The sequence below is a fragment of the Pyrus communis genome, chromosome 6 (assembly GCF_963583255.1).
Source record: "Pyrus communis chromosome 6, drPyrComm1.1, whole genome shotgun sequence".
Classification (NCBI taxonomy): Eukaryota; Viridiplantae; Streptophyta; class Magnoliopsida; order Rosales; family Rosaceae; genus Pyrus; species Pyrus communis.
This window is the reverse complement of record NC_084808.1, coordinates 20869724-20884521: the sequence shown is the minus strand read 5'-3', so window position 1 is coordinate 20884521 and position 14798 is coordinate 20869724. Positions and strand designations below refer to the sequence as shown.

The 14798-nt window shown below is 35.1% G+C and overlaps 1 protein-coding gene across 1 annotated transcript; it reads right to left on the bottom strand.

Annotated features, from left to right (window-relative positions):
• Positions 1–85: 85 nt before the first annotated feature.
• LOC137737193 (peroxidase 40-like) lies at positions 86–1484 on the bottom strand. Its single transcript, XM_068476600.1, has 4 exons — positions 1230–1484; positions 910–1101; positions 602–767; positions 86–512 (listed from the first exon to the last, which is right to left on the bottom strand). Exons 1-4 carry the CDS (start codon positions 1476–1478, stop codon positions 112–114), a joined length of 1008 nt encoding a protein of 335 aa, XP_068332701.1. The 5' UTR covers positions 1479–1484; the 3' UTR covers positions 86–111.
• Between the last annotated feature and the right edge of the window lie 13314 nt (positions 1485–14798).

Sequence of the window (14798 nt, the reverse complement as noted above, 5' to 3'; positions counted from 1 at the left end):
CCTAAAGTAATATGTTATTAGCATTACCATCCATAATTAGCAGTACAAAGCTTCCTAATTGAGCCTTCCACTCCACTGTAGGAAAGTGGCTTACCACATTAGGCTAAAAGATCAATTGACACTTCGACAGTCCCTGCGAATCTCTCCATTCATCGTGGTAACTGCTCCCAAGCTTCCCATTTTTACCATGGAATCTTTGAAGTCTTCGAAGAAGGCGGACGGGTCTTGTGCGTAGGTTTCTACCAGTTCACGCGTTTGATCATCCCTGGTTGCGAGATTCTGGTCGGACAGAAGCAAACCCTCTCCGGAGAGAAGGTTAAGATAGTACTGGTTATCAAACGTAGCTGGGGTTGCTAGGTCAAGGTTTGCCAGCGTGTTGCCGTCAGATTCTGAGCACAGCCGCTGCAGCGACTGAACGTATTCAAGAGACGAATCCGGACCATTTGGATTAGTGGAGCCTTGTAGGCGGGCGGTGAAGGTGGTGCAGCGTGCTTTTCCCATCGTGTGTGCACCTGCCGGAGAGGAGAGCAAAATATTAGTCTTACGTCTCACTCTAATCAACCACAATACAAGAGATCAGTGGAAGCAAAGTTGAGAGTACCAGAGAGTGCAACCATGTCCTTCAAGCTAAGGTTTACATTTTGGAACTTGGAAACCAGTGTTGCAACAGTAGAATTTGGGCCTGGAATGTTGTTATTTGCTAACGATTTGCTAGCAGTGAAGCTGTCCTTCCTTCCCATCTGAACATCCCAGCTAGGTCCACCAGACTGCAGATTAAAAATCAAATTATTAGTCAAAATTCGAAAGAAGTATATCTATAAGCTAGGCCTCCCTAGAAGTCTTCGTGTTGCATCGCTTTCTTGTTAACAAAGAAAAAAGAAAGAACTATGTAGCTCTTAGCACACACACCACAACAACGGAGTCTCGGGCAGCAACTGCAAGAATGTCAGCACAGGAAACTGTTTGAGGGCAAACAATTTCAAGATCTTGTTTTATTGCATCAATCACTTCAAAACCTCTCAGAGAGTTCAAGTTAGGCGCTGCTGTTTTTTCCCCAACAAAGTTGTCATTGTCATCTAGCAACACTGAAGCATCGCAGCCCTGAACAGTTCACATCATATTATATATATATATATACACACATATATATAAATAGTGAAAAATAACGTAACACACACACACATACACACACACACACACATATAAATAGTGAAAAATAAATAACGTGCATTAACAAAGCAGTCGTGGAAATGGAGACGAAGGAGAGAGGCTGCCATTCTTGGGTCTTCAAACACAGCCAGCCTGACCCCGGCATATATTATGGCCTCCGCCTCCGGGCATCTATCTTTGTACACATCGTTTCCCAAGGGGTCACCACAATCCTCATCACCATATCCTCCTGCTATGATTGTCGGCACGATTGCAAAAACAATCGCAACGCCCAGAAATAGTGAAAACAAAGCCAAGTTCATGGCCATCTCTCGTGTTCTATTCTCTACTCTCTTGTCTCTTGGCATGCAGTGAAGAAGTGAGTTGGGTGGTAGTAGTTTCTCTATTATGTAGAAGTTCGATTGGAGTGGTTTAGTAACAATGAGCAGACTTGGTCACTGAGGTTTGGTGTTTGAGTATGTGAAAGAGGTCTAATGGGCAAAAAGGGTACGTACAATAATTGGTTGTTTAAGTGTAAAGATTCGTTCCTCATCGGTTTGATATGTGCATAATTTTTTCTTTTGTGATTTTATATGAGTTAGTTTTTAGGTTGACAGCTTATTCCATTGGAAGTAGTCATTCTAAAACATTTCAATCACAATTTGACATGTGTGCAGAAAATTTTTATTTTGTATTTTGATGAGTATTTCTGCATATGTGTCAGACTGTGATTTGCAGAAATGTGAGGAATGTTGTCTTCCTAAGACAGAGTCAAATTGTCTTATGTGTCAAATTGTAACTTGCAGATAAAGAAGAATGGTTCTTTGCATATAAAGAGTCAATCATGTTCAGAGGGTAGTTAAGAGACATAGTCAATTAAAAGCTTTTAGAAGAGATCATTGTTTGATGAGCACATATATGCTACCTAATACCATGTGCTTCTTCACTCTTTTCAGGCCTCTCTATGACATTCATAGATATGATCATTACACTAAGTGTGGTAAGAGTTTCCTTAATCGTCTAAGTGGGTTTGTTTAGAATGAAATATTTTTGCTCACCATCCTAAAGTGATGGTGATGCTTTCAACCATATTAATTATTGTTGGATGAATTTGATTTGATCTATTTACAATACAAAATCATGAAATTTACATTAATCAAACAATAATTAATAGGATGGTGAGCATCATCACCACTTTAGAATGGTGAGCAAACGTGCACCCGTTTGGATTTTAGTATGAATTTTGTAATTGGACCATTTGCATGGCAATATTTGGGATAATAGAAATATGGGTAATGCTAGGGAGACTAAATTTGTGGACTAAATTTTGTAAACTAAATGACATGGAAGTTGATGATTGAATTATTATTTAAGCGTTAACAAACATACTCATTCCTATTAGTGACATTATTTAGTTTGCAAATTTTGTTTACAAATTTAGTCTCCCTAGCATTACCTAGAAATATACCATATTTTGGTTTTCAATTTAACTAATATGGTTTTTGAGTGTAGATCATTCTAATCCCATTGATAGAATTAATATCATTAACTAGAAAGAAATCATGCATTTTTTTTTTATCAAACGATAGATTTTGTTAGAAATCATGCATTATGAGGGGTTTTAATTAGTATTGTAAACCCAAGGGATATGGTGGGAAAGAGAGAGAGGGGGGGGGGGGGGGGGGGGGTGGGGTGGGGTGGGGGGAGGTTAAAGAAAATTGAGATTAGCCAAAGTGGTTTAAGGATTTGTCACCTCAGGATATCGTCCCTCTATTTGATGAGTTAAGGATAAATGATTTAAGAATTTGTCACCTCAGCATGTCCCAAAAGGCCATTATATGTGCATGTATGTATTTGGGTAAAACTGGGTTTATGACTTATAGATTTATTTGACTGATCAAATGTTTGGATTGTTAGATAATATGGTAGGAGTTTGCTTCTGTTTTTGTTTCGGGGCTTGGTTGGGTTTCATCTTCGGCGTATACAAAGGGGTTGTTCGTGTTCGCTGGCAAGTACCAAAAATAACTTGGTAATCCAGTTGTGGTAAGCAAAGTGATTGCAGTTTCTACAATATGCTCGTGTTTTCTTTCAACCAATCCATTCTGTTGTGGAGTGCATAGACATAAAATTAACTATTGTATTCCTTTTGCAGCAAGAAATAACTTAAATGAATGACTTGTATATTCACCACCACCATCAGATTGCAAACACTTAATAGAGATACCAAATTGATTTACAAATGCATAGAATTTCACAAAGATTGCATAGACATTCGATTTATTGCACATTGAAAATGTCCAAACATATCTTGTATATTCATCAACAATGGTTACATATATAGTATATGTGTCCTTCTAGAGACTTTACAGGAGATGGTCCCCATATATCAGCATGAACCTTCTCAAAAGGTAAAGAACACCTATCAATCCTAGAAGGAAAAGGAACCCTAGACATATTCCCTTTGATACATTGAGTACACATACTATGTTGATTGTCTAACCAAGATTGCTTCAACATGACAGACATTATTTCATTAGTTGGATGGCCTAATCTTTGATGTCGTAGACTTGATTTTACCATTTGTCCAAGATAAGCAACTGAACTTTGAACCATAGATTGCATTCCTTTTGAACTCTTGACAACTGGAATTTGAAACATTGTTTTAGGCCTACCCTTTCCTTGTTACAGGACCTCAATTGTCTTCTTGTCCTGCACAAAGAATTCAGTTTCATCACAGATAAACCAGCTATGGTTGTCAGCACATAGCTATTGCACAAATAATAAGCTTTTTGCAATTTTAGGAACATGCATCACATTTTTAAGAATGAGAGCATGAGAATTGGTTTTGGGAGTTGTAGAACCAATGTTTTCAATGTTTAAACCTGTGCCATTTCCAATTATAATTCTTTCAGAACCTTCAAAATGTATGACATGATTCAAAGCATCCACATTTGCAGTAATATGGTGTGATGCACTAGCATCAACTATCCAAGAATCCCAAGGTACATATTGAGATGTTTGCTATGCAGCCATTGCATTCAGAGATGGAGGTGGAGGTTGACCTTGAAGTGCATAATTTCCCATATGATAGCACTCAAAAGCTGAATGCCTTCTTTTTTTCATAGATTTGGCACTCAAGCATATAACTAATAGAGAGAATTTGAGTTCTTATGGAAACAATTCACAATTGTGTGACCTCTTGTATTGCATATTTGACACTCTATTACCACATTAGACCTGTTCTTACTGTTGCCAGACCATGTACCAGAACCATTCTGTCTTGAATTACTAGATGAGAAACCAGAAGACCCTACATTGAAATTCTTCCCTTTGAAACCAACATTGGATCTGTAATTGTTGCCACCATTTGATTTGTTACCATCATTTGATCTGTATTTGTTACCACCATTTTGTCCAAACTGAGGTTTTGCATCTGAATTAGAAGTGTTTCCAAAGAATCCAAAATCATATGGTGATTAAGGATAAAAGGGAAGCTGTGCATAATGATATTGTTGAGGGAATTATGAACTGTAAGGCTCATGCGGATATTGAAACTGGGATGAATTGTTATATGGTGATGGAGCAATAGTACCTCCTATAGTGGCTAACAAGTGATTGTGTCCTACAAGATTGGATCCAGAAGCAGAAGATGATCCCTGATAAGAGTTACAATGCAAATAAATTCTGAGACAATACATTTGTTCTCCTTCTATCTCTTCAGCACCTAAGAACTAAGCTCTAAACTCTTTAAGAGTTATGGAGGATTCCCTGGCCAAGATTACAGTTCTAATTAGGGCATACTTTTTTGGTAATCCTGCAAGACTTGCTATGATCATATCATTATCTGACACAGATCTCCCTGCTGCAGTTAATTGTCCTTGATGCTTTTCAACTTTAACAGATACTTACTAATTAAATCACTCCCTTTTTGTATTGTATGAAATTCAGTTTTCAAATTGTTTACTTTAGACTTGGACACAGAAGCATATCGATCCATAAGATTTGACCAAGCTTCAAATGCAATTTTACATCCAAGAACATATTCAATAGCTTCATCAAAAAGTGTAGCCAACAATAAACTCAGTAATGCCATATTTGTAGACTCTCATTCAATATATGTAGCAGTAATCTCAATAGTAACACCTTTTTCAATATCAATTACAAACTTTGGTAAACAAACAATATTTCATCAAAGTGATCAAACATCTTATAACCTTTCAAAATTGACTGAAACTGAAATGCCTATTTTGCAAAGTTATCATCCCTCAGCTTTATAGTGAGCATACCCAAAAGACTCTCAACTTTGATATTTGTAGTAGCCATGATCAAATTGCTTTCAAATTAACACAAAAAAATTCAAGAAACAATGACACTTTCAGGAAAATTCAGAATTTAAGAAAGATTGATACTTTCTCATAGCAACTGTATACTATCTCAAAAGAATGACACTTGTAGATTGATCAAGAAAGATTGACACTTTCTTGAAAATACTTCTTTCACAAATCAATTCTAAATTAGAAATTAACTGGAAATCATGTAAATGAGCTGGAAACTGCAGAACCCCCAAATTTGCACATGAAGTTTAACATCTCTAATCTTTGAACAACCAATTAGAATTTTCCCAAATCAAGAATCACAACAATTGCTACACGAATACTGAAGACCCCAGAAGCAGAATTGTATAGCGGAATACTCCAAGGATCAGAAACAGTAGCTATCCTTCACCGACGATGATATCATATTAACTATACCAAAACTTTGAACTGAAAAGCTTGAGAGAAAGAAGAAGCTGAAAGTAATGAGCGGGAGATAAGAGAGTTTTTGATATCTTTAAAATGAAATTATTACACCTTAATACAATATGCCTTGAGAACTTTGGTTATTTAGTAACCAATACATGATACATTTACTGTATTACTCTTTAACCAACTTATTCCTTATAACTACCTTAACAACTCTAATCTTGACACATATCACTACACTTATAACAACCTTATGACAACTCAGACCATTTCAAGATTGACATATGTCACTACGGTTAATAAATGCAAGGTACAGGGTTGCTGCTGACAAACACAGGTTTTCAAGGATGAGACTTAATCATGGTGTATATGCGGAAAGAAAGGTTCCCGGTTGGTACCTACAACAAATTGCCACGCAAGTATGGCCCTTACAAAATTCTGAAGAAGATCAGCGATAATGCTTATGTTGTGGATTTGGCAGATGTTATGGGAATTTCCTAGACCTTCAGTGTTGTAGATCTTCATACGTTTAATGATGAGTCATTGTATCTAGATAATAACTCCAGGTTAAGTTCTTCCAAAGTGGAGGAGACTGATGTAGAACAGCTAGGAAAGATATTCATGGAGCAACTTGACAAGCTTAAATCCAAGAAAACTCGGTCTTGACGAAGTTCTGCTATTTTAGCCTCAAGACTCATTTTCCAGAAACTAGGGGTCTAGTTTTGTATTAATGATTTTGAGACTCGTTTTCCCAAAAAAAAAATAGAGGTCTAATTCCGTTACTTTAAGTCTTGAGACCTTTTTGGCATAAGTCTTTATTTCACATTTTTTCATGTTTTTGGAAATCTTTGGTTTTTCATTATTTCCTATTTTATTTTCCTTTTAAGTTACATTACTAAATTAAACAGTTTGCACAACGAGGGAGATTTTGTCGCACAAAAACTATGGTGACCAGAAAATCGTCACGCGTATTTTGTCAGGCACATTGTGCGACGAACAATTTCGAACTTGTCGCTAAAAAAAAAAAAAAAATTGCCCGACGCTTTACTACTTGTTGCGCTAAAGTTATACGAACGAAGGTTTTCGTCGTACGATATAAAAGGGTACAAGTGCACTTTATGACTAGTTCGTCTCGAAAAATTTTGCACGACGAAAAATGTAAGAGGCGCGTGGTAATGTGCAATGAAGTTATAAGACGCGTTTAATTTTGCATGATGACTGGTCGGCATCACATAAGTGTAATTTTTATTAAAAATAAATAAATAGAATAAAAGGAAAATTAAAAAAAAAAAAAAAAAAAAAAAAAAGATTTCATACTAATGACAAAAAAATAATAATAATAATAATGAATAAAAATGTACGTACAATTATAAAGTTTTAAAAGAAAGCAAGAACAAAACTATGAAAAAAAGCAGAAAAATCTATAGGAATGTTGTACGAAGGATCTTGCTACTGGTTGGGGATGGGGTAGGAGGTTGACGAGCCTGATTGCTGTGCTTGCTCGATGTGGAAGGGATGTGATGATGATGGTGCAGAAAAACCAGGGAGATGTATTCCGGAGGAACTGAAGGCTTATACAAGCATCGACATTTGAGACTTGTACGATGCCAGCTCACTCGTCAGGCCAATGACTTCTTGTGTCAAAGCCGTAACCTGGCCCTTTGACTGTGAGGATGACGAGGCTCTACTCTCCCGCCGCCTGGCATTTCCTATCCCCCGACAATAAGTCCCTGACCTCCGACCGAAAGTCTAGTCCAACGTCTCTGTCACGATGTGAAACCCTACATCATCAGGGGGATCCACAGACTCAATCGGCATGTCTGAGGGAAGCTAGGAGACGGACTCTTGAAGCACCGACTGACTCTTCTCCACCATAGTCGCCTATGAAAAAAAAACATGGATTATTAATAGAAAACAATTTGAAATAATTAGTATAAATGTTGAATGCATAAGAAATTACTTACATGAAGGGACTCCGTCAACTTATCCCCAGGCCAAACATAAACGTCAGCAAAGACGTCGATCTCTGGAAAATTTGAACCCTCCTGAAATCGAAAAAGATAAGGAAAATGTTAGTAAGAAAAAAAAAATATTAGCGACATTTTAAAATTGGAAATGAAAGATGTAATATATACCTTTCATCGCACCTCCATCCTATAAGAGAAAGGCCTCGAACCCGAATGGTGGAGAAAAATCTTCTTCTCCCGATTGATCTTGTTTGCCTTCACCTTCTTCGGTTATACAAAAAATAAACATATTAGTTGTAATACTTAAAGAAAATTAAAAAAAAATTTAGTAAAAATTAAAAAATGTAAAATGAAAGAAGTCGTAATTAAAAACGCACCACATAGCCCGACTCCTGAAAATGACCACAAAGCTAAACCCAACTATCTTGTTGATCCTCCAACTCCTTCAAACAACCCCCCTCAAGAGCGACCTGCGGATCATCAAATTGCTGGAAACATTGGTGCAGGTCACTGTTTCATTGCTTGTAGCGTTCGGAGAAGAGCCAATTGAGGTACGCGAACATGTCCTTGTCCATGTCCTCCAAATTGTAGTTTGTTTGCAATGTAACAAATATTTTGAAAGTATTAGTAATAAAAGGTAGTAATAAATATAAATATATAAATTTTACATGAAAAACATTAAAAAGGCGACGCTACTTACGGACAATTGGTTGCGCACCGTGTTCTTCGTCTCTTCCGGCATTGCCTTCCAAGACTTCTACCGCATAGGGCAAAAGGTCCACACGACATGCCCAATGTCATGGGCCAATGCACTATGCTACTCCGCCTGGTGCTGCCCAATGTCTTTGATTAGGATACGACTGGTGGTCACCCAGGTGACCTTCGCCGTCTTCAATTGCCGACAAGGTCCCCGAGTGTTTTTCTTCGTTGCAAAGAGATGAAAAAAAAATCATGAACCCAAAACTAATAACAAATCCTACTAAAATTTCAGCATAACCTCCCCTATAATTAAAACATTTCCCAAAACCTTGAAAATAACATAAACAATATACGTATCCAACACAATGATCACAACAGTTTAATAAAAGGTTTGGAACGATTACAACTTTTTAATCCTTACATTACATAACTTAACAAATTGAACCTAGGGTAAAGTACAAAAAACTACCTCAATTATTGGGATCACGACAGTTTCATACCTCATTTTTTAAAATTGACAATGACATACCGCATCTTACGAATTTGTGATCATGTCATACCTCCGTCAAATTTTCTGTTAGTTTTTCTGTTAAATGTTGACGTGGCAAGAGACGGGGACCACTTTCTATTAAAAAATTATTAAAATATTATTAAAAACTAAAAAAAATATTTAATATTTTTTAAATATTAAAATAATAAATAAAAGTAAAATTAAAAAAAAAAAAGGGTAAAATACAAAAAACTACCTCAACTATTGGGGTCACGACAGTTTCATACCTCATCTTTTAAAATTGACAATGTCATACCGCATCTTACAAATTTGTGACAATGTCATACCTCCGTCAATTTTTCTGTTAGTTTTTTTGTTAAGTGCTCACGTGGCTTGATTCGGGACATACTTTCTATTAAAAAATTATTAAAAACTAAAAAACATTATTTAATATATTTTTAAATATTATAATAATAATAAAAAGCAGAGAAAAAAAAAAAAACCATCATTTCGTCCCTCCCCCCTCCTCTCTCTTCTCCCCATCTTCATTTTCTTCCCCCCACCTGCAAACCCAAAAAAATTAAAAAAATAAAAAAATTTTGAAAACCCAACAACCCCCCTGCAGAAGAACAAGAAGGAGAAGGAGGAGGAGGAGGAGGAAGAAGAAGAAGAAGAATAGGAAAAAAAGGAGGAAGGAAAAAAAATAAAAAAAATTCCCCCCTGTCGGCGCGGAAGAAGAAGAAGGGAGAAGGAGAAGGAGGAAGAAGAAGAAGAGGAAGAAAAAATAAAAAAAAAAATTGAAAACCCATCAACACCCCCTGCGGAAGAAGAAGAATGAGAAGGAGAAGGAAAAGGAGGAAGAAGAAAAAGAAGAGGAAAAAAAGGAGGAAGGAAATATTTTTTTTTTTTTTTTAAACCATCAATTCCCTTGTGGAAGAAGAAAAAGAAGAGGAAAAAAAGGAGGAAGGAAATTTTTTTTTTTTTTTTTTTTTTTTTAAACCATAAATTCCCCTGCGGAAGAAGAAGAAGAAGAAGAAGAAGAAGAGGAAAAAAAAAAATTGAAAACCCATCAAACCCCAAATCCACCACTTTCATCCATTCTCCACATCCTCTTCTGCATCCATCCTCCACCTTCTCTGCTCACCCATTTTCCCGCCGACGGGATCTGGGTTTTTTTTTTTTTTTTTTTTGTTGGGATTTGCAGGTGGGCAAAGAAGATGAAGATGGGGAAAGGAGAGAGGAGGGAGGAGGGGGAGGGGAGGGATGAAATGAGGGTTTTTTTTTTCTTTTCTGCTTTTTATTATTATTTTAATATTTAAAAAATATTAAATAATTATTTTTTTAGTTTTTAATAATTTTTTAATAGAAAGTAGGTCCCGAATCAAGCCACGTTAGCACTTAACAAAAAAACTAACAGAAAAATTGACGGATGTATGACATTGTCACAAATTCGTAAGATGCGGTATGACATTGTCAATTTTAAAAGATGAGGTATGAAACTGTCGTGACCCCAATAGTTGAGGTAGTTTTTTGTACTTTACCTTTTTTTTTTAATTTTACTTTTATTTATTATTTTAATATTTAAAAAATATTAATTTTTTGTTTTTGTTTTTAATAATATTTTATTAATTTATTAATAGAAAGTGGTCCCCGTCTCTTACCACGTCAACATTTAATAGAAAAACTAACAGAAAAATTGACGGAGGTATGATATTATCACAAATTCGTAAGATGCGGTATGACATTGTCAATTTTAAAAGATGAGGTATGAAACTGCTGTGATCCCAATAGTTGAGGTAGTTTTTTGTACTTTACCCTACTTTTATTTATTATTTTAATATTTAAAAAATATTAAATTTTTTTTTTGTTTTTAATAATATTTTAATAGAAAGTGGTCCCCGTCTCTTGCCACGTCAGCATTTAACAGAAAAACTAACAGAAAAATTGACAGAGGTATGACATTGTCACAAATTCGTAAGATGCGGTATGACATTGTCAATTTTAAAAGATGAGGTATGAAACTGTCGTGACCCCAATAGTTGAGGTAGTTTTTTGTACTTTACCCTTGAACCTAAAATAATAAAACTGATCAGTTAACATTCGCATACATTTTCTTCTTGTATTTCTCCTGAAAGTTAGTTATTGAGTATCACAACTACTTCTCTGTTTGAGGCCACTCCTTTCTCCTAATTAGAACATATATCCAATTCAAGCGTTTTCAAATACCACAACAAACTTTTGAAAATGGCGACAACTACCATCCAAGACGACCAATTTTCGAGCTTGTATACACAGGCTCTCGACATTACTGGCAACAGGCTTGGTAAAGAATTCTAAGCTATTGTAGCAAACAATTCCATATAACCTTATCCACATTGACATTTGTAAGACTCTGATAGTCATAACCGAAACTTCTATGACTTTAAAAACTTTGCTTCATGATAATTACCAAGGTTTTCATTTCCTAGTTAAACATTTTTGCCATCTCCTCAGCATCAAATCTCTTCCACAATACTACCGTTTCAATTTCATGAGAAACCTATTTTAGTAACTAAGAAATGAAACATAAATTAACAAAAAAATTGCAAAAACATAAAAATTAACAGACATGAATTACGGAATACACACAATTTCGATTTCATGACAAAACCCATTTCTGAAAGCGAAGAAATTGCGAACAAAAAAAAAGAGAAAACAATGGAAACTTTTTAATCCTTACATGACATGACATAACAAAATGAACCTATAATAACAAAACTCAGTTAACATGGGAATGAGGGAGTGAGTTAGGATTGTATGCCTGACTGTGTACCCGAGGCATCGATTGTGGATCCCGATGGCGACATTTGGTCCGTAGTGCGGGGGTGCCGGTGAGTACGTCAGGCGCTAACAGGCAACGCCATCAAAGAAGTCGACGATGCCTGCATCTCTGGGACTGGAGGATCAACTGGGTCAATCGGATTGACCGGCCTATGGTCCATCTCTGCCGGAGCAGTGGTGACAGTAATAGGTGTAGTCGTCGGACTAGGTGTAGCCGTCAAACTAGGTGTTCATCGCCCTCCGGGTTCTAATGAGGTGTGACATCTACAAAATTGGAAATCAATTTGTTTCGTACACAAAGATTTAACTTACCGTACACATGCTAATAATTTGAACTTAAATTCAAAACGAAATTTAAAAACCCTAATTCTAGACCCAATTCAAGTTTGGCAGAAACAAAACTTAAAACTGATATACTATACACAAACTAATCAATTCAGATAAGATATAGACCCAGCAATTATAACTTATAAGAAGAAACTAGCATAAAGGACATCCTTACAAGTTTACTACCTAAAACCAAACAAATGTGAGGTGCCTTGGATATCCTTACTACCTTATGTTTAAATAAAGACCTCACAACAAACTAATAATGTGAGAGAGAGCATATCATTATTTACTAGTAAAATCCAGATTTGCTTATATCATGTGGGTTCCCATAGCTTGGAATAATAATAATAATAATAATGGAGTTCACAAACATATTTCATTTGATTTAATGTGTTCCTATTGGTTTGTTATACCTAATCACCATGACATTGGCCTATCTGATTGAAAACATATTTTACATATAAATTTCCCACTTTTTGTCCTTCTTGGTGAATTAAGTATAGCAAGACCCAGGAGAGAATCCATTCATGAAATTCCTAAAAATGTAACTTCAGAATTAGGAGGCCGAATTCAACAAGCAACACAACTGAGTCTATCATATTAATAAGGTAACAACAAAGGCTAATACCCCATTATATATCAAGAAATCATGGCAGTCAACAATGCAAATCTCTAAAATCTTATTCCACAAATGTACGTTGTAATTCAATTTTTTTTCTTTCAAACCTACAATAGAGAACACATCCTTCAATATCTTAAATTCCAACATAAAAAACCACAAACATAAATATATTTCATCTAATGGTAATAAAAGAGAATTAAAAAGGTGAATTATACAATATAAAGATAAATAAATAAAATGATTGTTGCATATCGAAAAGTGTAAGTGCAATGTTGTGGATGCATAGAACACAGGAGAACACAGGAAAACATTAACAGATCCCTAATTTAAGAACCCTGTACTTCAATTAAAAAAAAAAACCCTAATTTGAACCCTGTACTTGAAATTAAAAAAACCCCTAATGTAACAACCCTAATCTAACCCCCAATGAAGCACCCTAAATCTAACCCCTAATTTAAGAAAACCTAATCTAACCTAACTGCCCAAAATCATTCCCCTAATTTAAGACCTAAATCTAACCCCAATTAAGAACCCTACAAACTCTAATTTAAGAACCTAAATGTAACCCGCAATTTACAAACCCTAAATCTAACCCGACTGCCCTAATTCTAACCCCCAATATGAAAAAGCAAAAAAAAACCAAAAAAACCCCATATCTAACCCCCAATTTGTAAATAAGGAAAATTGAAAATAAAAACTGAAGAGGAAATTACCTTTTCGAGATGAAGTCGCGACAGCTGGAAAGAGGGAAGGAGAGACAGATGAAGATACAGAGGAAGAAGGGAGAGGGTATCGCGCAGGGAAAAAGGAAGAAGAGGTAAGTGAGGGGAAGAAGAAGAGATGGGGTTAAAATATGGAATCTTGTGCGATAGAGCCTTTGTCTCGCAAGGGTAAAGAATCGTCGCACAAGTTTTTTAAAATTTCCGCGAAAGAAAAACGCCTTAATTGAAATTTTAGACACTTGCGCGATGAATACAATATTTCGTCCCGCAAATAGACTTTGTGCGACAAAAATATGTATTCGTCAGGCAATATTCCAGCGTAAATTTAAAATAACTGTTAAATCATGATTTTTCATTTCTAACCGTCGAAAAGTTTTGTACCGTTACTTGATTTCTGAATGTTTTTTTTTTTGCAATTTTTGGTGTATGCAATCTGGAACCATATACAAACAAGTATGACAGTTGGATCATTGAAATTAATTTCGTAGAATGCGTATCCCATCAAAAAGATAGATTCACTAACACGAGTTTATTTATACTTTCATTAGGTATAACATAAGATTTTGTGGTATCCACTTGTGTAAATAGTTTAAATTGAAGATCAAATTCATTTATTATATTCATATAAGGTCAATGAGTGTAGCTGTTAAAAATCATCAAAATTGGAGTTAAAATAATCGTTAAATCGTGATTTTTCGTTTCTAACCGTCAAAAAGTTTTGTATTGTTATTTGATCTCTGAATGTTTGTTTTTTGCGATTTTTGGCGTATACGATCTGGAACCATATACAAACAAGTTTGATGGTTGGATCGTTGAAATTAGTTTCGTAGAATGCGTATTCCATCAAGTTCAATGGTGTGTGTGTGTGTGTGTGTATATATTTATTTATTTATTAAGTAGATTTAAATTTATTTATTTTGTACATATAACACTTAAGAAGTTGAATGGTATGTATATTTAGGCCGATCCAATGGACACCAATTTTTTAAATTTAATTTAATATATATATATATATATATAATTATTATAGTTTTTAGGGGTGTAAAATTGTTAAATTAATATATATAATTATTATAGTAATTTTTTTAGGGTTATAAAATTATAAAATTAATATTTTGCTTGTCGTGTCGGGTTATCAGGTCTTGTTAGGAATTGGCAGGCCTAACTTGCGGGACCAAAAATTGTTATGCGTCACGCAATTATGTTTTTAAATGGTTTTTTTTTTTAATTTTTTAATTTTTTAATTTTGTTTACAAT

Bases quoted from the DNA above. Each gene is read 5' to 3' on its own strand.
- LOC137737193 (XM_068476600.1), bottom strand. From the start codon at position 1,478: ATGGCCATGAACTTGGCTTTGTTTTCACTATTTCTGGGCGTTGCGATT. The intron at 768-909 runs GTGTGTGTGCTA...TTTAATCTGCAG, and splicing joins CCCGAGACTCCGTTGTTGTG to TCTGGTGGACCTAGCTGGGA. The intron at 513-601 runs GTACTCTCAACT...CCTCTCCGGCAG, and splicing joins GGACATGGTTGCACTCTCTG to GTGCACACACGATGGGAAAA.